The following is a 20,338-nucleotide window of genomic DNA, read 5'->3' as shown; positions in this document are numbered from 1 at the left end:
CACACACACACACACACACACACACACACACACACACACACACACACCCTCTCAATTTTATAGATCAGGGTACTGAGGAGGGAAATTAACTTGCCCAAGGTCATACATCAGGTTAGTAGTTAAGCCAGGATTAGAACCCAGATCTCTTGACTTTAGTCTGCTACTCTTTCCATAATATCTTACTTCTCCATGTCCTTTTAGGTAGATATTCCTCCAAGAGCTGGGGCTGGGTTGGTGAGAGGCTGTAACTCAGTGTGGTTCTAGGGAGTGAAGGCGGGACTTGAGATCCTCCTCACTCCAGAATCTTTCCCAAGAAAACCCCAAATGGGGTCACGAATTGTCGGACGTGACTGAAATGACTGAACATTATCAGTTGCTGACTATAAGTCAGATCCTGGGGAGTTCTAGGAAGGAAAGTGGGAGGGAAGAAGAAAAATCCTTATGTTCAGCACCTTGGTCAGAGCTAGAGGAGAGGCTTAGCAGAGAAAGGAGCCAAGACCTCTTAACTCTGACTTTGAATATGGGGAACAATGAACTCTGACAGGTGTCAGTTCCTGTGATCCCCAGTCCCCTAAGGAGCCCCTTACTTTCCTTAAGCCTTTCTGTCCCTACAGATACTTTTCAACCTTAATCAAACTCCTGGATGACCAGCCCTTGGGTTGGCCTTTGCCTGTATCCTCAGCTATAAACTCACAGTGATTAGAGCTCCTACCCTTGAATTCCCTTTCTCCTTGCCTTTTCAATGCCTGAACTGTCTCATTTCAGAGCTGTCACTATTTAAAAAGCATAAACTTGAGGAAGCAGCTTTGGTATGTTGCAGAAAGAGAACTTGGAGTCAGAAGGCCTAAGTTTAAATCCTGATTCCGCCTCTTAGTAGCTGTGTGACCTTGAAAAGATCAAGGGACCTCTCTGGGCCTCAGTTTCCTAATTTGTAAAATAAGGGGGTTTGACTAAATGTTCTCTAAAGACCCTTCAAGTTTTAAACTCTGATCATTCTAATCCCATTAGGGCACAGGTTAATAATGGTTTGGAGTCTTTCTAACCATTCACCAATAGTTTTTTTCACTTTCAGTGAAAGACTGGACAGTCTTTAAGGTTCATAGGAATGCTACCCTAAGGTATATACTAATCCCTACAGAAATGTGATATATTATCATTTTGGATCCCCAACACAGTGCTTTCAGGTGTCCTTTTCTTCACAAAAAAAGAATGAGACACTCAGTCATTCTAAAGAGTCAGGGAATGAATATTCTCTCCCTGGGGTAAGGGTAGGAAGGATTTGAAGCTTGCCAGAGGATCCTGGAGAGAGTGATGCTTAAGCCAAAGGAATGAGTCACTAATAGTGGAGACTATCTAGAATGATAGTCACGGAATCATAGATGTTTTAACTGGAAAAGATCTCAGAATATAAAACATAGAATGTGAGAGATGGGATTGTTTGTATCACCACTACTTTGTACACAGTAGGTGCTTAATAAATGCCTGTTGAGTTGAATTAGAGCCAGGGGATTTTAGAACTCAGAGCAGTTTCCAAATAAGTATTTATTAAGTGCTAATTATGCATAGGTACCATTCCAGATGCTGAGAAAAAAAGGCAAAATACAGACCTTGAGCTCAAGGAGCTCATGGTCTAATGGGGGGGGGGGGGAAGGACATACAAATATCTATGAATAAAGAAGATATACACAAGATAAATTGGAGATAATCCACAGAAGGAAAGCAAAAGGTGGGATTTTAGCTGAGACTTGAAAGAAGCCAAGGAAATTGGGAGGAAAAGATGAGGAAGGAAAGTGTTCTAGGCAAGAGAGAGATGGTAAATGAAAATGCCTGGAGTTGAGAGATGGAGTCAAGAGAAAATCCTGGAGCATCTAGTAGAAAGAACACAATGAGGCCAGTGTTAGTGGATAGCAGAGAATGTGGGATGGGGCTGGGAGTGTATGGAATAAGAAGACTGGAAAGGTGGGAAGGGGCCAGGTTATGGAGAAACTTAGAGCTGGAAGGGATGTCAGCCATAATCTTGTTCAATCCTCTCCTTTTACAGTTGGGGAAATTGAAGCCCCCAAAGATAAGTGACTCACCCAAGGTATAGTAAGCGGCAGAACTAATCCTATAACCAGGTCTTTTAACTCAGAGTACAGGGCTCTTTCCACCTTGGTAGGGGTGGTATCTAGGGATAGGAGCCAGGAGCCCCTCCAACTCCCATTTAAGGCTCACCCTGACTCCACACAACAAAGATGCAGAGCTGAGCAAATGAACCTGATGGCCCTTCCCCACCCCCAGTTAGACTTCCTAGCCCCTTGGCCCACAGCTCAACTCATTATTCTCCTTGGTAGCTTCTGCAACCTCACACCCATAACAACATTTACCCTAAGTCACTCTCCCTAAATAAAACATCAGTATCTCCTTCTCCCTCCCCGCCCCAACCTTCCTCATTTCCAAAAGTCTAATGTATGTGAGAAGCAAAGGATTTCAGAGTTAAAAGGGAGCTTAGACACTATTTAGCCTGACTCCCTCATTTTGTGATGAGTAAACCACAGCCCTGAGAGGGACTAAGTCCCTGAGTGAATGTCAAAGCTCCAGTCCAACTATCCCATTTCACAGATGGGGCAGTTGAAGCCCAAGGAAAGTGAGGGGAATAGTCCAGGGTAACACAGTGAGTCAGTGGGGGATCCAGTAGTGAATCCAGGACTTCTGACCCCCAGTTTAGGATGTTTCCATCTGTATCAATTATGGTATCTGCTCTTTGTGTGTGGTATTGCTTGGGTTCCCTCCTCCCTTGGAATAGAAAACTAATGCTGTGGCCCTCTAAAGGGCCAAATGCTGCTTTCCTGTCCAATGGTGCTGGGACTACCATGGAGGAAGAGGAGACTGAGCCACATTGGAAAGTATTGAATATCATTCCAGGACAGAACTCAGGAGGAACTTAAAGCCTGTCTCCCAACTCTCCCAGCCCTCACCACCAAGTACTGAGGAGGATGAGCAAGGAAGGCTACCTCATATGCTCTGGGCTACTGTATATACAGACAAGCAAAAAGTCCTAGATGTACATGAGCTCACACATCACACACAGCTGTGTTTATGTCGTGCTGTAGAGTGTGCATATGTAGGTGCCTAAGCACACGCACGTGGAAGCACAGAGATCCCCACCCACGTAGAGTTCACACTGCCCCACAGTGCTGCCACTGGCAGACATTTACATCCAGGCTTGCAGACAGAACAAGCCTCCTCCCACCTGGCATGAAACAAGAGGAGTTCAGGCTCTGATTAATGAGCATTCAGCCTTGGGCTTAGCTTCTTCCATCCTCTATTTCCTCCTGTAAAATGGGAGAGTTGAATCAGATGATCTCTAAGGTTCCTTCCAGCTCTGATAGTCTTTGTTCTATGTCCTAATGTCCCTTCCAGCACTAATGTTCTGTAGCTATGAGACAAAAGAACCTGGTGGAGAACCCCTTGTTGTAGCTGATGGGGCCCACCCTCAGGAGGATGAACAGAGTGTTCAGGGACCTAGGTCCCTGCCAGGTTACTCCCAGCTCGAATCCCCCAAACTAGTATTATACCCTATGTGTGTTATCTCCCTCCCCACATGCCCCCCATCTCCCCCTGAACAGAGTTTCCCCCTGTGTGTGTCTGGGCTCCTCCCATGCCCCTGTCCCCTCTGAGCCCCTCCACCCCAACCCCCACCCAGGTACGGCTGGTGATTGCAGAGAAGGGGCTACCCTGTGATGAGCGGGATGTCAGCCTACCTCTGAGTGAGCCTAAGGAACCATGGTTCATGCGTCTGAACCTGGGTGAAGAGGTGCCTGTCATCATTCACCGAGACAACATCATCAGTGATTATGACCAGATCATTGACTATGTGGAACGCACTTTCATTGGAGGTATGGTTACCTGGGGCAAAAAGGCAGGGGGCAGGCATAGGAGCATGGGTAACACCAAGGTGTCTGGCACTTACTAACTATATACCTATGGAAAAAGTTATTTCTCCCCCCCGGGCTTCAATTTCTACATTGGGCAAAATGCAAAGGTTGGACTAGAATTCTTAACCTGGGGTCAGAGAACTTTATTGTAAAATATACATATTTTAATAACTGCATTTCAATATTATTTCTATGAATTTTATTTTATATATTTAAAAACATTATTTTGAGGAGCACATAGGCTTCACCAGAATGCCCAAGAGGCCCATGGCACAAGAAAAGGTCAAGAAGCCCTGAAGGAGAGTATTTCTTTCTAGTTTTCTGACTTTTCTAGCTCTAAATGCTATGACTTTAGGTCTAAGAGTTTCTCAGAGAAAAGAGCCTTTGGTCATCTTTGTATCAAGGACTCCTCAAAGGCACCAGGGTAAGGGACTCACAAGCAAGCAAGGGTGTCTGTGTGATGTGAGATGCTTTAGCCTAGAATTTAGAGGTCCCAATCTGCTACTGATTGACTGTATCAGGGTCATGAGCAACACACTTCCCTGCTCTGTGCCTCAGTTTCCTCCTTTGTAAAATGAGGGGGTTGGTATAGATGCCTCTAGAAGTCCTTTCCCACTCTGATGCTGAGGGATGCTGAGAGAGTCCTGAGGAGTCCAACTCTCTCCCAAGTGATTGTGTTTCAGAGGGAGTGGGTTTTGCATAAGGGAAAAAAAGGCCAGATCCAGGACTGAGACTATGTACCTCAGACATGCACGCTGGGTCTGTAATTCCTCATTCCCCTGGAACAGGATTGGGGACTAGAGAAGGCTTCTGAAATCCCCATCTTCATGGACCATACCCAGCCCTGCCTCTTTTTCTTTGCCCATCCCAGAACATGTGGCTCAGTTGATACCCGAGGCTGGCAGCCTGCTTCACACCCGGGTACTGCAGTATCGTGAGCTGCTGGATTCTCTCCCCATGGACGCCTACACCCACGGCTGCATCCTTCACCCTGAGCTCACCACTGACTCCATGATCCCTAAGTATGCCACGGCCGAGATTCGAAGTAAGTGGCCAGCTCAGCAAGCCTAGCCCAGCAGGAGTAGCCAGGATTTTGAGCACCACTTCTTTCCATCTGGTTGTTTCTTCTCCCTACCCACCTCTCTCTTTCTCTGAATCCCCTCCTCTTCTCTGCTGACACATTTCTCTCCATCTCTTTTTACTCTTCTTTCATTTTCCAACCCTTCAGTTTCTTTTCCCTCTATTCCTAACCCTTTCTCCCTCTTTCCCTTTCTCTATTGTACTTCCAAAAAAAAAATCTTTCTGCCCTCTGTACTGTTTTCTCCAATTCCAGGTCCTTTGTCCTCCCCAAACAAATACCAGACCCTCTGTGTTGTCCCCAGACATCGGTTGCATCCCCATTTCCCTCCCCACCCCCTCTCCCCAACCAAAGCTGCTGCTGCTTTTACCAGGACCAATTGTAGAAAGCCAGGTGGAACATGTGAAGTTGAGAGTAAACATATCCCTCCACCCCCAGCAGCAGGGCAGGTGCTGAGGAGGGCAAGTCACCTTGGCCATGGAAGCTGATCAGTTACCTTGGGACCTACAGTGCCAAGCTCCTGGTAGAGTTTGATACCTCTAATCAATCACTGGACCATTCCAAAGGGAGCCTTCCTCCCCCGTGATTTTCCTTTCTTTTCCTTCCCCTGCCAGGACTATGTTGAGGAGCCCTGAGTGGGGGCCAGTGTCTGCCCCAAGTGACTGACCAAAGAGAAGATGTTGCTTTTGACCTTCAAACATTCATGAAACATTGATGAAGCTTAATATAGCCAGGCACCAGGAGATGGGGAGATGCTCCCTAGAGCCTGCAGCAGGCTAGGTAGGGTGAGGCCAAGCTAAGAAGGCAGCAGAACCCTGACATTCCCCAGAAGCAGGACCCACACATGTGGAACAGCCCCCTCCCCCAAGGAACATTCCAGACTTTGGGATCCTGATAAACCACGTATCTCCAGTTCCCTCCTAACTGCTGAGCATTTGGGTTTTGATCTTGAGAACAAACAAGTGGCCCTTAGTTGTCTAGTTCTCTAATTTGAAGGGTTCCCATAAAAAGTCCCTCCTTCCTAAATCTCCCCTTCTTGTTAGTGCTGCCTGCAAATACACCTTGAGATTCTTCTGGCTTAAATCCATACTCTTCAGACACTAAGTGTTTATATGTTCACCACTCCTTCCCACCCCATCCTGGACTGGAAATACATTGTAATATTTTGAGCCTTGGAGAACTAGTCCTGGAAGACCTGGGCTTAAATACTAGCCAGACTGCTCACTACTGGTAAACCCTCAGCAAGTCACTAACCCTGCTGGGCCTCAGTTTCCCCATATGTAAAATAGGAAATGAGAGGATTGGACTAGATAGTCTCTAAAGTACCCTCTGGTTCTATACTATATATAATAGACACACACATATATACATATCTATATTTCTATATATCTCCTTTCATCTACCTTCCCCAGAATTGCTCTCCCTTCATGATGCTGGCTCCTGCTTCTTCCTGCTCTTCCTTCTCAATCTGGTTAGCCAATCTCTCTTTCTGCTCCACCTACTCTGGTCCATCAGATGAAGAAGAAAAGAGAGGTTAAGTGAGGAAGGGATGGAGAAGAAGGAGGGGAGTGAGGGAAGACAGAGAAAGACTTCCTCTGGCTAACATGGGGAAAGAGAATGAAGGGTAATACCAGCAGAGAGGCAGAATAAAGGAAACCACTGCAAGCTAAGCGGGGATGAGGTATAAAGAAATGATGCTTAAGAGATAGATTTGACATAATCACTTCACCTGAAGTCTGCCTCTCATCTTCTTTAGGAAGACATTTTGAGACCCAGGGCACAGTGGAAAGAGTCCTGGGCTTGAGTCAGAGGCCCTGGGTTCGAATGCAAACCCTGGTACTTCCTACCTGGGTAACCTTGAGGAAGTCCTTCCCCACACTAGCCCTCCATTTCCTCATCAGTAAAGTAAGGGAGTTGGACTAATTAATCTCTTAGGTCTCTTGATTCTAAAATCTCCCACCCTTCCTTCCCCTCTAATGATCTGTGGTCTCCAGTGACTGGGAAGTGAGAACAATGTGTCTCACTGGGTTCTTCTATAGGTTGGAAGGAGGAGTAGAAAGAAGTTAGCTGCATATCCATGCATGGGGGCAAGGGTGGAGGACAGGATCGAGCCCAAGTCTATTTTCTGTTATTTCTTCTCTTAATTAGTAAAGTTCTAGTATGAAGTTCTATGGAATCACCAATGGTCTCTGGGATGTGAAGGGATTTTGTTCTTTATTTCTATTATGATTATTACTCCTGTTATCTATTATAACTCATATTTATATAGTACTTTACGCTGGCTGCAGTCTCTACCACTGAAGAAAGTACTCACATCATAGAGAACACCAAGGAAACTGGATCAGAGAGGTCCAGTGACTTACCAGAGTCACACAACTGGGTTCCAGGATGAAAGCTAGATTCCCTTACTCCAAGTCAGGCAATTTAGGAGGACCAGGGAGACAGGCAGGTATCTACTATATAGACATAGGAAGCAACTAAGTGGTGCCAGGTAGACTGCAAGGTCTGGAGTCAGGAGGACCTGAGTTCAAATTTGACCTCAAACACTTACTGGCTGTGTGACTCTGGGCAAATCACTTACCCTCTGTTTGTCTCACTTTCTTCACATGTAAAATGGAGACAATATAGCACCTACCTCCCAGGTTTGTTGTGAGAATCAAATGGGATAATAATTATAAAGCACTTAGCACTGTGTGTGTGGCACATAGGAATGTGGGTCTAATGAAAAAAAAGAAAAAAAGAAAGTGTCCAGAGAGTAGGTCTGGGACTCTGCCATGGAACCTCTTTCCTGATCATCTAGATTAAATACCTGTATGAGCCTGGACAAGCCATGGCATCACCAAATTTCTGAGTGGTCATCTAGGTCAACCAATACCTGGGCAAGAATCCAGTCTACAACATCCCCAGCATTCAGCCTCTGCTTAGAGTCCTCCAAAGTGGGGGAGCACTGCTTTCTAAGGCAGCCCATTACAATTCCAGAGCTCTCAGCTTTTCCTTACATGGAGTCCCAAACCTGCCTCTTTTGACTTCCCTCTACGTGTGCCCTTTAGGACAAAGAACAATCCCATTCCCTCCTCCCTGCCAGACCTTCAAATACTTGAAAACAGCAGTCATATTCCTCCTATGTCTTCTCCAAGCTAAATATCCTCAAATCTTTCACTTATGTCACTTTCTCTCTGTCTGCCTCCATTTCCTCTTCTGTAAAATAAGAACAATAATACCTGTGCTACCTGCTTCACAGGGATAATGTGGCATAATCTCTTTTTGAAACCTTAAAATGACATCAAAACCATGATTTCTTAGTATTATCTGTATGGGGGATGCTGGAGGGAGTGAGGGGACAGGATCTGCCTTGCCTTCTTTTCTTAGGACACTTGGCGAATGCCAGCACTGACCTAATGAAACTGGACCATGAAGAAGAGCCTCAACTATCAGAGCCCTACCTTTCCAAACAGAAGAAACTCATGGTGAGTTGCTTGAAGCCCCACTCCCCCTAGAACTACCCCCCCCCCACACACACATATACACCCACAGATAATCCTGCTCTGTCCTTAGAGGAAAAGAAATATCTAGGCCAGGAAGATTCTGTGATGAGTGGTCTAAACTTCTGGAAAATTAGCAGTGACTCAAATGAATTCAAAGTCCTCCAAATGAAACTGCTGCCTAAATTGTTGGGAAGGGGGAATCAGGGTGGTTAGCAGACATATCAGTTCTGGGAGTAAAAAGTTGTGTGACCTTAGACAAGTGACTTCCTTTCTCTATCTACTTGGCTATCAATTTAAAGATTAGCTAATCCAACTCCTATTTTTCAGAAGGAAAACTGAGGCCAAAGTGGGGAAGGGATTTACCCAAGGTGATGTAGCTAATAAGAAGCAGTATTGGACCAGAGAAAACAGAGAAAGGTCTGTTTTTTCCTTAGTAAAATTGGGGGATTCTACAAAGTGATCTCTAAGCTTCCTTCTAGTTCTAATATTCTACGTTCTAAGGTCCCTTCTAGTCATAACATTCTAGGAGTCTAATTGTGAAGATATTGAGCCACTTTGGTGTGTGTTTGATCCCTCATCATCAAAGTATGGAAGAGGCTCTGGGGAATTATGGGTAGTAAACCTTCCTTAAAGATCTTGATCAGAATTTATTAGAGGCAGCCAAGTAGTATGGCAGAGAGAGTTTTGGATCTGGAGTCAGGGAGACTTGAGTTAAAATCCAGCTTCAGATGATTGTATGGCCCTGGGTAGGTCACTTTACCTCTGTCTGTCTCATCTGTAAAATGGAAAAATCAGCACTTACCTTCCAAGGCTGCTGTGAGGATAAAAAATTACATTTGTAAAGCACTTTGAAAGCCTTAAAATGCTAGTTGTTGTTATTGTTAAATGCCTCACCGTGATGTGGAGGTGATCTTGAGTTCTTGAAGTCTATGGTAGAGATGTACAAACACTGGCAGGTCCTTCCAACGTGAAAAAGCCTTACATATAGACAAGTGATGGACTTTGTGTCTATCACCCAAGGACTTAGTACAGAGAGGCTCATGAGCTGAAGACTAGCCACCAGGTGAATGTTTTTGGCCACAGTATCTCATGAAACTATTTCCTACAGCATGGGCAGGTCACCATCTGTGTCTGTGGAGGGAGCAATTATAAAATCATGGATGCTTGAGTTAATGAAATGAGTATGGACCACGTGACGAAGTGGACACTGGACTTGGAATCAGAAAGACCTGGGTTCAAATGTCAGCTCCAATACTTACTAGTTGTATGACAAATGACTTAGCCTTGCTAGATGTCAGTTGCTTTATCTGTAAAATAGGGGGGGCGCGGATTTGTGGCTTCTAAGGTTCCTCCTAGTTCTAATTCTATGATCCTCTGGGCAACACATTATCATTATGGTGCCTTCCAAAGCCCACTCTGACATGAATCAGACCAAGCTTGCCTCTAAGGAGATTTTGGCTCACATTCCTTCAGTCTCCTGGTACCTGTCCATTCGTTCACTCATTCACTGATTGATGCATTAACTAATAATTTCTTATTGATGCTGAGCATGTACCCAAACCTGAGTTAGGTTTTGAGGAGAAAACAGAAGAAACAAATTATATAATCTTTGGCATCAGGAGCTTATAACTTAGTTTGAGAAGAAAAAATACACATGTTCTCTAATTATTTTATGCATGTTCGCCTTAACTTCCCGACTAGACTTTACAATTTTCATAGGTTTTGTCTCCTCCTTCTATTCTTACCCCAGCACCTTAATGACTAGTACCACACTGGGTGCATATTAATTGCACAATAAATCAATAGTGAATAGGACAGATATACCAAAGCAGCAGAGAACTAGAGAATGCCTGAGCTAGAAGGGACCTAAGAATATCAAACATAGGTTATCAGCACTGGAAGAAATCTAGAACATAGAATGTTAGAGCTGGAAAGAACCTTAGGACACAGAATATTAGAACTGGTGGCACAGTAGGTAGAGTGCTGGGCCTGGAGTCTGAGTTCAAATTTGACCTCAGACACTTTATCTCTTGTTCATCTCAGTTTCCTCATATGTAAAATTAGGAAAATAATTTCACCTATCTCCCAGGGTTGTTGTGAGGATCAAATGAGATAATTGTAAAGCACTTAGCACAGTGCCTGGTACATAGCAAGCACTATATAAATGTTAGCTGCTATTATTATTATTATCACAATAACTAGCATTTACATAGTGTTTTCAAAGTACTTTACAATACTTCATTTAATCCTCACAATATCTCTGGGAGGTAGATGCTATTATGATCCACATTTTACAGATAAGGAAACTGAGGCAAACAGATTAAGTAACTTGCCCAGGGTCACACAGCTAGAAAGAGTTTAAGGTTGGATTTGAATGAAATCATTGTGTCTTCCTGACTCTAGTTCCAATGCTCTATCTACTTGGCTATCCATTTAAAGATTAGCTAATCCAACTCTCTCATTTTTCAGAAGGAAAACTGAGGCCAAAGAGGCCAAATCCCCCAAGGGATTTATTTACCTAAGGTGATGTAGCTAGTAAGAAGCAGTATTGGACCAGAAGCTCAGGTTTTCTGATTTTCAGTCCAAATCTCTTTCCACTATTATATACTACTTTCTTGGTTCTTATTGTCCCCACCCTGTCAAGTTCAGATGAGGACAGGTGGAGTGGTCTTTCGGAATATGGAGGGAATGGGGAAATCCAGGTCCTTGGGACTTCCCTGATTTACTTCTTTCAGCTTAGTTCTGCTTATCCTCAGGCCAAGATCCTGGAACATGACAATGTCAACTACCTGAAGAAAATTCTTGGGGAACTGGCCATGGTACTGGACCAAATTGAAGCTGAACTGGAGAAGAGGAAGTTGGAATATGAGGGTAAGTTCAGGGTATGTGGAAATGGGGTTGAGGTGGGGAAATAGAAAAGAAACAGCACTGGTTTCTTAAAGCCCATAGAAAACAGATTCAGAATTCCCCTTAGTTCAAGTCTGCCTTTGTGTGTTCTTCTTCAAAATATATTAAGTCCTTAACACTAAGTCCACTAAGTCCTTTCTCAAAGCACAGAAAGCCTTGGTCTCCTGCCAGTCTCTCTCCACCTATCCTCCATCTAACCTGAATAGTCTTCCAAAGCATCTTTCTAAGACAGTACTTTCATCTTCTATTCCCCTGATAAACATCCTATAAAGACTCACCCATTTCCTACCACAAGTCTGAATTCTTCTACCTGGCTGAAAGAGACCTTAGAACATAGAAAATAGTATTTTAGACCTCCAACGATATTAGAATTGGAAGGTCTCTTATAACATAGAATGTCAAACCTGGAAGACACACTAGAACCCAGAATAAAGAACATCAGAATTAGAATTTGAAGGACCCTTAGAATACAGAACATAGAATGTCAGAGCTGGAATTCATGGTCCTAAGCTCTTCCTTTCAGCCAAGCCTATATTTTCATTGTTCTTCACACACACCAGGTTTATTCCCACCTCCATGCCTGGTATTATGATGTTTCCTAACCTAAAATGTTTTCCTCCCTCCTTCACAAAGTGCACCTATTCTTCAAGCTCACACTTGGTTCTCATCTCCTTCCTGAACCCTTGACAGACTACTAATTGTAAAGGAAATAGCACTAACTCTAGAGTCAAAGGAACTGGGTTCAAATTTTACCTCTGCCACTACTTTTATGACCATGAGCAAGTTACTTCATCTCTAACTGGATGTCCAGTAGGCATTTTAAATTCAACATGTCAAAAACCAAATTCATTATCTTCTCCTATAAACCCTTTCCCCCACTCCTCCCTTCTCTATTGCTGTTGAGGGCAACACTACCCTCCCAGTCCCCAAAACTGGAAACCTATGTATTATCTTCAAATTCTCACTGTCTCTTACCCCCCATATCCAATCTGTTTCCATGGCCTGTCAAATTCACATTTGTAACTTCTTTCAAATGTGCTTCCCCCTTCTAATGTTGCCAACACCCTGGTATAGGCCCTCATCCCTTCAAGCCTGAATTACCGCAATAGCCTGCTAGTGGCTGTACCCACCTCAATTCTCTTTCCACTCCAGTCCATCCTCCATTCAGGCACTAAAGTGATATTGCTAAAATGTTGGTACAATCATGTTACACGCTTATTCAACAAACTCCAGTAGCTTCCTGTCACCTCCAGGATCAAATACAAAATCTTCTGTTTGACATTCAAAGTCCTTCATAGCTTAACCCCCTCATAGCATTCCAGTCTTGTTACACTTTACTCCCCAACACATACTCTTTGATCCTGTAATACTGACCTCCTGGCTGTTCCATGAACAAGACATTCCATCTCCTTGCTCTGGGTGTTTTCTCTGGCTGTCCCCCATGCCTGGAATGCTCTCCCTCCTCATATCCACCAGGCTTTCCTGGCTTCTTTTAAGTCCCAACTATAATTCCATCTTGTACAAGAAGCCTTCCCCAACTTCTCTTAATTCTAATGCCTTCCATCTTTTAATTATTTCCTATTTATCCTATAAGCAGCTTGTTTGTATATATTTGTTTGTTGTCTCCTACATTAGATTGTGAGCTCCTTGAAGGCAGGGATTGTCTTTTGCCTCTTTTCATATCTCTAACACTTAACATAGTGCCTGGCACACAGCAGGCACTTAATAAATGTTTGTTGATTGAGTGATCTTTCAGGGTTTCAGTTTCTTGATCTGTAAAATAAGGAGGTTAGACTAGATGACCCATGAGGTCCCTTCTACCTTTGGATCTGTGATACTATGATTCTTAGACTTCCACTCAATGATTTCTCCTATCATATTAATTGCCTGTTCTGTTTCATTTTACAGATGTAAGATGGGTATAAGGTGGGCAAAAGGAGAAGAGAATTAGGGCTTGGTAAGAAACCCAAAATAACACAATAAACAGAGGCTACAATATAGGATTCTAATCTTCTAATCAAGTAGTAGTAATGGGGCACACATCTACAAGAGGGGATGGGGAAGAATGATGCAGATTCTTTTCAGCCATATAACAGATGTGACTATAACAGCATAGATCAAGAACCAAAGACTGACATCTACATGCCTTTCTGGGAGACTGGCAGGTACTGCTGTTGAGGATCCTCTTGGGTCTTTCCTTACCTTTCTCTTCCTTTATTCTTTCCAGTAGCTCTTTTGAAGACATTGATAAACTAGGCACCAGCACCTGCCCTAGGCTGCCTGTCAACCAAGGTTCATTGTTCAGGAGAATGAAGGCTTCTCACAGGGAAGATGAAGAATAGCTGTTATCCATGGTCATCAACATTCTGAAAAATGGGTTCTTAGCATAAGGAGAAGGAATTTCCATTATATGTAAGGGAAAAAAATGTCTTAATTAACAGGACAGTGAGATCCTGGACTAGGGGTGAAGGGGTCATGGCTTTTTAAAAACAAGGGAGAGATTGTTCTATAGTAGCTGGAGGGCATTGACTGTAAATCCTTGTTCCTGGGTAACCCTCACAATCTAATCTCTCTGCTCCTGCTTCAGCACTGCAGGGTATTAGTAGAGAAAATCACAAAACCAAGCTGATTTCCCTCACTACTAATTCAAGTTGCATAATTTCAGCTCGACACTTTCTGCCCAACAATTCTACTCTCCCCTCTTTGCCTCTTTAATCTTACTCCTGCAACATCTGTTCCAAACTGTATCTTCTCTTCTCTTTCAAATTCTTCTCCCATTCCACCCCTACAACAGAAAACCCAGAGTGTCACAGAGGCCATCTGACATAAGCTCTCTCAACCACCCTCTTCTTCCTTTACTCAAAACCTCAGGTTCATAATCCACCCTTGCTTCTTTACCTGTTATCAAAGAAGAGATTACCATAGTTCTCACTGAGGCTGCTGATCCCTCTCCCTAGGCACATTCTCTCCTACCATTTCCTAGACCTTGCTACAGCAGTCTTCTTTTTCTCTCTACTGTCTCCTTTCCACTTGTTAACCAACATATTCAGACCTCCCAAGTCCTGGAAAATTTTTTAAAAGCCTTCCCTTGATCCTGCTGTCCCATCTTTCTACCATCCTATCCCTCTCCTTTCCTTTTCTGCTAACCTTTTTGGAAACAATATCTGTGTCTGCTTATAACAACTCAAGATTCTCTGGCACCTTAAGTCTTTAAAGACTTTTCTTTTTATAAACAACTTTTTATAAAGTTGCTTTCCTACCAACCCTACGAGGCAGATTATACAAATACTATTATCCCTATTTTACAGATTAGGATGCAGTGAGGAGAAGTGACCTACCCATGGTCACAGAATAAATGTCAAAGTCAGTCTCCTAATTCTAAGTCAGGTATTCTTCCTGCTACATCACTTGACCTCAAATTGATGTTTTCTGGTTTCTACTCTAGTAAAACTTACTCTACTAAAGATCCCAGGTGACATTTATCATTTTCAATGACCTGTTTCCAGCCACCATCCTTTTTGACCTCTCTGTATCTTTTGACACAGGAATGAAGACCCTCCTACTAGATTCTCTCAGAGACTCTGTACTAACTTTTTTTTTCCTCATTTTAATTGGTACTTTTTTCTTCACATCACTTTAATTTCCAATTTTCTTCATTTCCCTACTCTGTAATCCCTACCTTTTGTTACAAATCTCTTGCTCAAATATTTAAATAAATCTTTTGTCATTAATTTGGGTGTTCCTACCAATGACCTAGGTCATAACCCATCCATGCCTTCCAGTCCTATGCAACTCTTGAAGATGTCTTCCCGTAAATTCACCACCAGGAGTCTACCCAATTTGCTGGAGGCTTTCCTCAATTCCTCATGATGCTGCAAGGACTCCAATGATGCACTCTGGAATCCCACTTTTCATTCCTTGCCCTTAACACATGGTCAGCCCATCTTTTCTTACTGTCATACATTTCCTTCACACCTTTTGCTACTGTTCTTTAAAATTCCCCATTGGCTTTATGTTGCAGCCTGTTCACACCCACCATGTCCCCATCCATTATTCTCTGTGTACCATTCATTTTTAATCATTCAAAAAACCAAATAAACAGAGTTTAAGAAAACTAACCAATATAGCAACTATGTCTGACGATACATGGAATATTACACATCCATAGTCCACTACCTCTTAAAAGAAGAGAGAAAGGCATATTTTCATAACTCTATTCTGGAGCCAAGTTTGGTCATTATAACTACCCAACATTTTATTAGAGATTTTTTTCTTTCCATTTACATTCTTGTAGTCATTGTATATATTCTTTTTCTGGTTCTGCTTACTCCACTCTATCAGTTCATACATGTTTTCCTATTCTTTCCTGACTCTTTAATATGTTATTTTGTTTGGCCAAGTTATGATCATAATAATAATCTGAAACCTCATATATGTGTTATCTTTCCTGTTAGACTGTGAATGTTTCAAAGGCAGCCTAGTACAGTATCAGCCAGACACCAAAGAGGCTTGAGTTCAAATCCTAGCTCTGATATTTACCACCTGTGTGATCTTACACTTCAGTTTCCTCATCTATAAAATGAAGGGGTTGGACAAGATGGCCTTCTGGCTCTACATCTATGACCCTATGATTCTTGAGAAAAAGCACTATCTTGCTTTTCTATTTGTACCCAATGAAGTTAGCACAGTGCCTTGCACATGGTGGATACTTAATGATTGCTTTTCTATTCATTCAATCATTTGTGTAGATTCATGTTTTTAGTCACTTCATGATTTGCTTTTGTTTCCAGTTTTTGCACTAGCACAGAAGTGTTGCTGTGGATATTTTGGTGTATGTAAGACCTCTTCTTGTCTTACATCTCCTTGGGGCATGTCCCTAGCAGGACCAAACACTGTCTTGATGCTTCTTCTAGCTCTATCCATTCCTTTTCTGTCTTATTCATTGGTTCTTTATCCTCTTTTGAATTCCTCAATTTAGGTGTTGCCTAAGTCCCTGTCCTTGGCCCTCTTTTCTTCTCTCTGCATTCTCTCTCTTACAATCTAATTCCCTAGCGTGGCTTCAACTTCCACCTTTGCATATGATTTCCAAATATCTATCTATAGTTCTTGACTTTTTCTGAAATCCAGATCCACATCTTTCAGCTGTGTCCTACTAACACTTCATACTCAAGATTTGTTGTTTGCCTTGCTTCTCCTTCTAACTTCACTACCTTATTCTATGATACCACTTTCACTTGTTGGTCATGACTAAAACCTTGGGGTTATCTTCCCTATCCTTTACTTCTGTCAAGGCCTATAGATTCTACCTCTTCAACATTTTTTGCACCCATCTCCTCCTCTCAATTCCCACTGCCAACACCCTAGAATCCACCCAGATTACCACCTTCCTGGACTACTATACTACTATAGTATAGTATGCTACTGGACTACTTTACCTGCCTCCTAACAGGTACTCCTACCTCCAATGTCTGTTCTCTCTAGTCCACTGTTATAATAATCTTATTACATTATTCTTAATATTATTATATTATTCATCTTATTATATTAGTCATGTCACTCCTCTGCTCAATAATTTTCAATGGTTCCCTATTGTCTCCTAGTGATATTCAAAGGCCTCTACCTGTTGTTCAAGCTTCTAAACAATCTGGAACTACATAACTTTTCCAGTCTTATCTAATAAATGTCTTCCACTCATTCTGTCCTGACTAATTGGTCTACTGTCTCCTGAACACACCATATGCCCTCTGTGCTTTTGCTCACACTGTTCACTAGGCTTGCAAAGCTCTCCTTCATTCTTTCCAAGTGCAAAATTCCTACCCAACCTTCCTTCTCCAATCAAATACACACTCCTATAATGACTTCCTTCAGACCTCACGAAGTTTGTAATGCACTTAAGTACTATTATATGTTACAGCTCTACCCTATGAGACTCTAAGGGATTTTGTCATATCTAAATTGTTTTCTGCCCAATGCACCACATGGTGCCCTGCACACAGTAGATGCTTGATAAATATTTATTGAATAAATGCATGGATGAACAGCTAGTCCAAGGAAACGCATTAGAATGTTGGCACTAGAATGTCCTTAGGGATCATTTAGTTCTGTAGTCTCCAAAATATTTCTGATCATATGCCCCATCAGTATGAATAATAGATAAATAGATAAAGAATTGAGCATATACACACCCCTAATATATGTGTATTTACTTATTTTAAAATTATCGTTATTGTCTGAGAGGTGATAATAGCCTGAATCTGAGTTGGGAACAAATGGAAGAGATGTTGTAGAGGTAGAAATGACAAGGTTTGACAACTGATTGAAAATGTGGGGTAGGGGAAAGTGAGGAGTCAAGGATAATGCTGAGATTTTGAACTTGGGTGATTAGAAGGATGGTGTTGCCCTTGACAGAAATAGGAAAGGTTAGAACTGTGCTCTGCTTAGTTGATCACATTCCCTATTCCCCACATTAGAGACCATTATCTAGTAGTTCACCTCCCTCATTTCAAAGAGGAAGAAGAAGAAGCCCAGAGATCACACAGCTACAGGTAGTTGGCTACAGAGACAGAATTTAAACCTTGATCCTCTGAGATGTTTCCATTACACTTTTTCATTCTATCACCAAGGCCTTTTCCTCAATGGAGTTCTTGGCAAGTCACTGGAATAGCATTCTTGGGATAGCCTAAGGATTCCCTTTGGAACATTCTTTCTCTTCTACGGCAGTCAAAGTTCTCTTAATTGAATTTTCAGAAACTTGCAGTGACAAAAAGAAAATGGCAGGGTTCTAAGGCAAGATGCAGGGATAGGTTATCAAGTTTATTTGTCTCTCCACAAGAAGCATCCATGAGAGACAAGGGAAGATCCAGTCCACAGCAGCTCCCCAGGATGGCTCCATTTGGTTTCTGTTCAGTACCTGGGTCTCAGACCACTTTGGCTCCAATGTCCCCATTTAAGTGCAATTCCTGCAGCTTGCATCCCAGCATTCGGTCAGCCATCATCATCATCATCATCATCATCATCATCATCATCATCATCACAACAATAATAGCTAGCATTTAGCACTTACTATGTGCCAGGCACTATGTTAAGCACTTTACCAATATATCTCACCTGATCCTAACAACAATGTGAGAAGTTAGGTGCTATTATTATCACCCCCATTTTATAAATAAGGAAACTGAGGCAAACAGAGGTTGAGTGACTTGCCCAAGTTGACACAGCTAATAAGTGTCTGAGGCCATATTTGAACTTAGGTCCTCCTGATTTCAGGCAGGTACTCTATCCACTGTGTCACCTAGCTGCCCATAGTGGGGACTATATACGTTAGCTATTACTGAAATTATTATTAGTGCCAAACCTCTAGATAGCACTAGGACCACTGGATTTAGAACTGGTCATATAGTTCATCTGTCTTATTTTACAGATGAGAAACTGAGGTCACAAAAGAAGTTACATGACTCTTCCAAGTCACAGAGGTAGGCAGGAATTAGGGACATAGGAGCTGAAATTCAAACCCATAGGTCCTTGGAGTTCAAAGGACAGAGTGATGACAAGGGAGTAGAGCAGTTGGAAATTTTTCTGGAAGAATTATAAAATGAATTGGGCCTTGAGTAACAGGTAAGGATTAGACAACGCCTCAAAGAAGGGAATGAACATACTGTATTTAAGAAGCAAAGAGAAGACTGGCTTGGCTGTTATGATTGAGGTCTATAGGGCAGTAACAGATATCAGTGTTTGGGCAGGTTGTCAGGTCCCTTGAATGCCACACTAAGAGGTTTGGCCTAGAAAAAGGGAAGCCACTGAAGGGTCTGAGCAAGGAGTTTCATAAGTAAGAATATTCTAGGAATCAAAGGAAGTATTCAAATTTTGAGGCCGAGACTCTGGGAGAACCATATCACCACTAAGAGAGGCTATTTTGGTGACTAAGTATGAGTTTGGGTTTTTTGTTTTGTTTTATTCTGTTTTTTTTTTTTTAACCATCTTGCTTCTTCTACTACACAGGGCAGAAATGTGAGCTGTGGCTTTGTGGCTGTGTCTTCACACTGGCTGATGTCCTCCTCGGGGCCACCTTACACCGCCTCAAATTCTTGGGACTGTCAAAAAAATACTGGGAAGATGGTAGCCGGCCCAACCTGCAGTCATTCTTTGAGAGGGTCCAGAGACGCTTTGCCTTCCGGAAAGTCCTCGGGGACATACACACCACATTACTTTCTGCTGTCATCCCCAATGCATTCCGGCTGGTTAAGCGGAAACCACCATCCTTCTTTGGAGCATCCTTCCTTATGGGCTCCTTGGGAGGGATGGGATACTTTGCTTACTGGTACCTCAAGAAAAAATACATCTAGATCTGGGCTGTGCTTGGTGTTTGGTTGTTGGTGTCTCTGTGCTGTGTGATTCATCATGAGTTCTCTTCAACTGTCTCATGAAAACTTGAAACAGTCCTCCCTACCCCACTTTTACCCCAACCTGATTATATTGTCAATGTGAAAACATTCCGTTGTCTAGAAGCAGAAGTAACCAACAACTCAAGGAAGATATTAAACCTGGAGAAAAGAGAAAAATAACCCAAACAAAGCAACAAGGAATGCCTTTGATTTTGAATTGAGTTTTTGAGCCTGAACTATAGGGACTGATCCACTTCAGGTTCTGGGCATCTCTACCCATTAGGATCTTGAGTCAGGTTGGTGCTGGTAGCAGGGAGGTAGGTCATATCTCTTCCTTTCCTTCCTTCACACCATGATATTTTCCAATGATAAAACAATTAAGAACTGAACTGTTCCCAGCCAGAATGCCAGGTGGATCCAGATGCTCTGAGACCACAACCTGTCCTCAGAATTGATGGCCTTATTTCTCTGAAATCTGATGATACTCTAAAACAATGCAGATGGGCCACAGGGGAGGCCTCTAAAGGTAGTTTTCTCCTGGACATGGCCTCCACAGCATTTGAGATCACC

At 42.6% G+C, this 20,338-nt stretch overlaps 1 protein-coding gene across 2 annotated transcripts in view; it reads left to right on the top strand.

The window, feature by feature from the left end:
- The window catches only part of GDAP1L1 (ganglioside induced differentiation associated protein 1 like 1), a 21,956-nt gene extending 2,215 nt beyond the window's left edge, over positions 1-19,741 (top strand). Inside the window, exons 3-7 of one of the 2 annotated variants that reach the window (XM_069072320.1) lie at positions 3,611-3,878; positions 4,789-4,962; positions 8,365-8,462; positions 11,237-11,351; positions 19,386-19,741. In XM_069072320.1, the coding sequence (XP_068928421.1) occupies positions 3,611-3,878; positions 4,789-4,962; positions 8,365-8,462; positions 11,237-11,351; positions 19,386-19,729 (999 nt within the window). In that variant the 3' untranslated portion in view covers positions 19,730-19,741. The remainder of the gene's footprint in view (positions 1-3,610; positions 3,879-4,788; positions 4,963-8,364; positions 8,463-11,236; positions 11,352-19,385) is intronic. The other variant, XM_069072319.1, reaches the window with a different exon arrangement.
- Positions 19,742-20,338: the final 597 nt, after the last annotated feature.

This window comes from Petaurus breviceps, unplaced genomic scaffold (genome assembly GCF_028583685.1).
Source record: "Petaurus breviceps papuanus isolate PSGF00001 unplaced genomic scaffold, PetGlider_PUasm1.0 90847, whole genome shotgun sequence".
NCBI lineage: Eukaryota > Metazoa > Chordata > Mammalia > Diprotodontia > Petauridae > Petaurus > Petaurus breviceps.
Note: the sequence above shows the minus strand (reverse complement) of the source record. Positions and strands in the feature narration are given on the sequence as shown.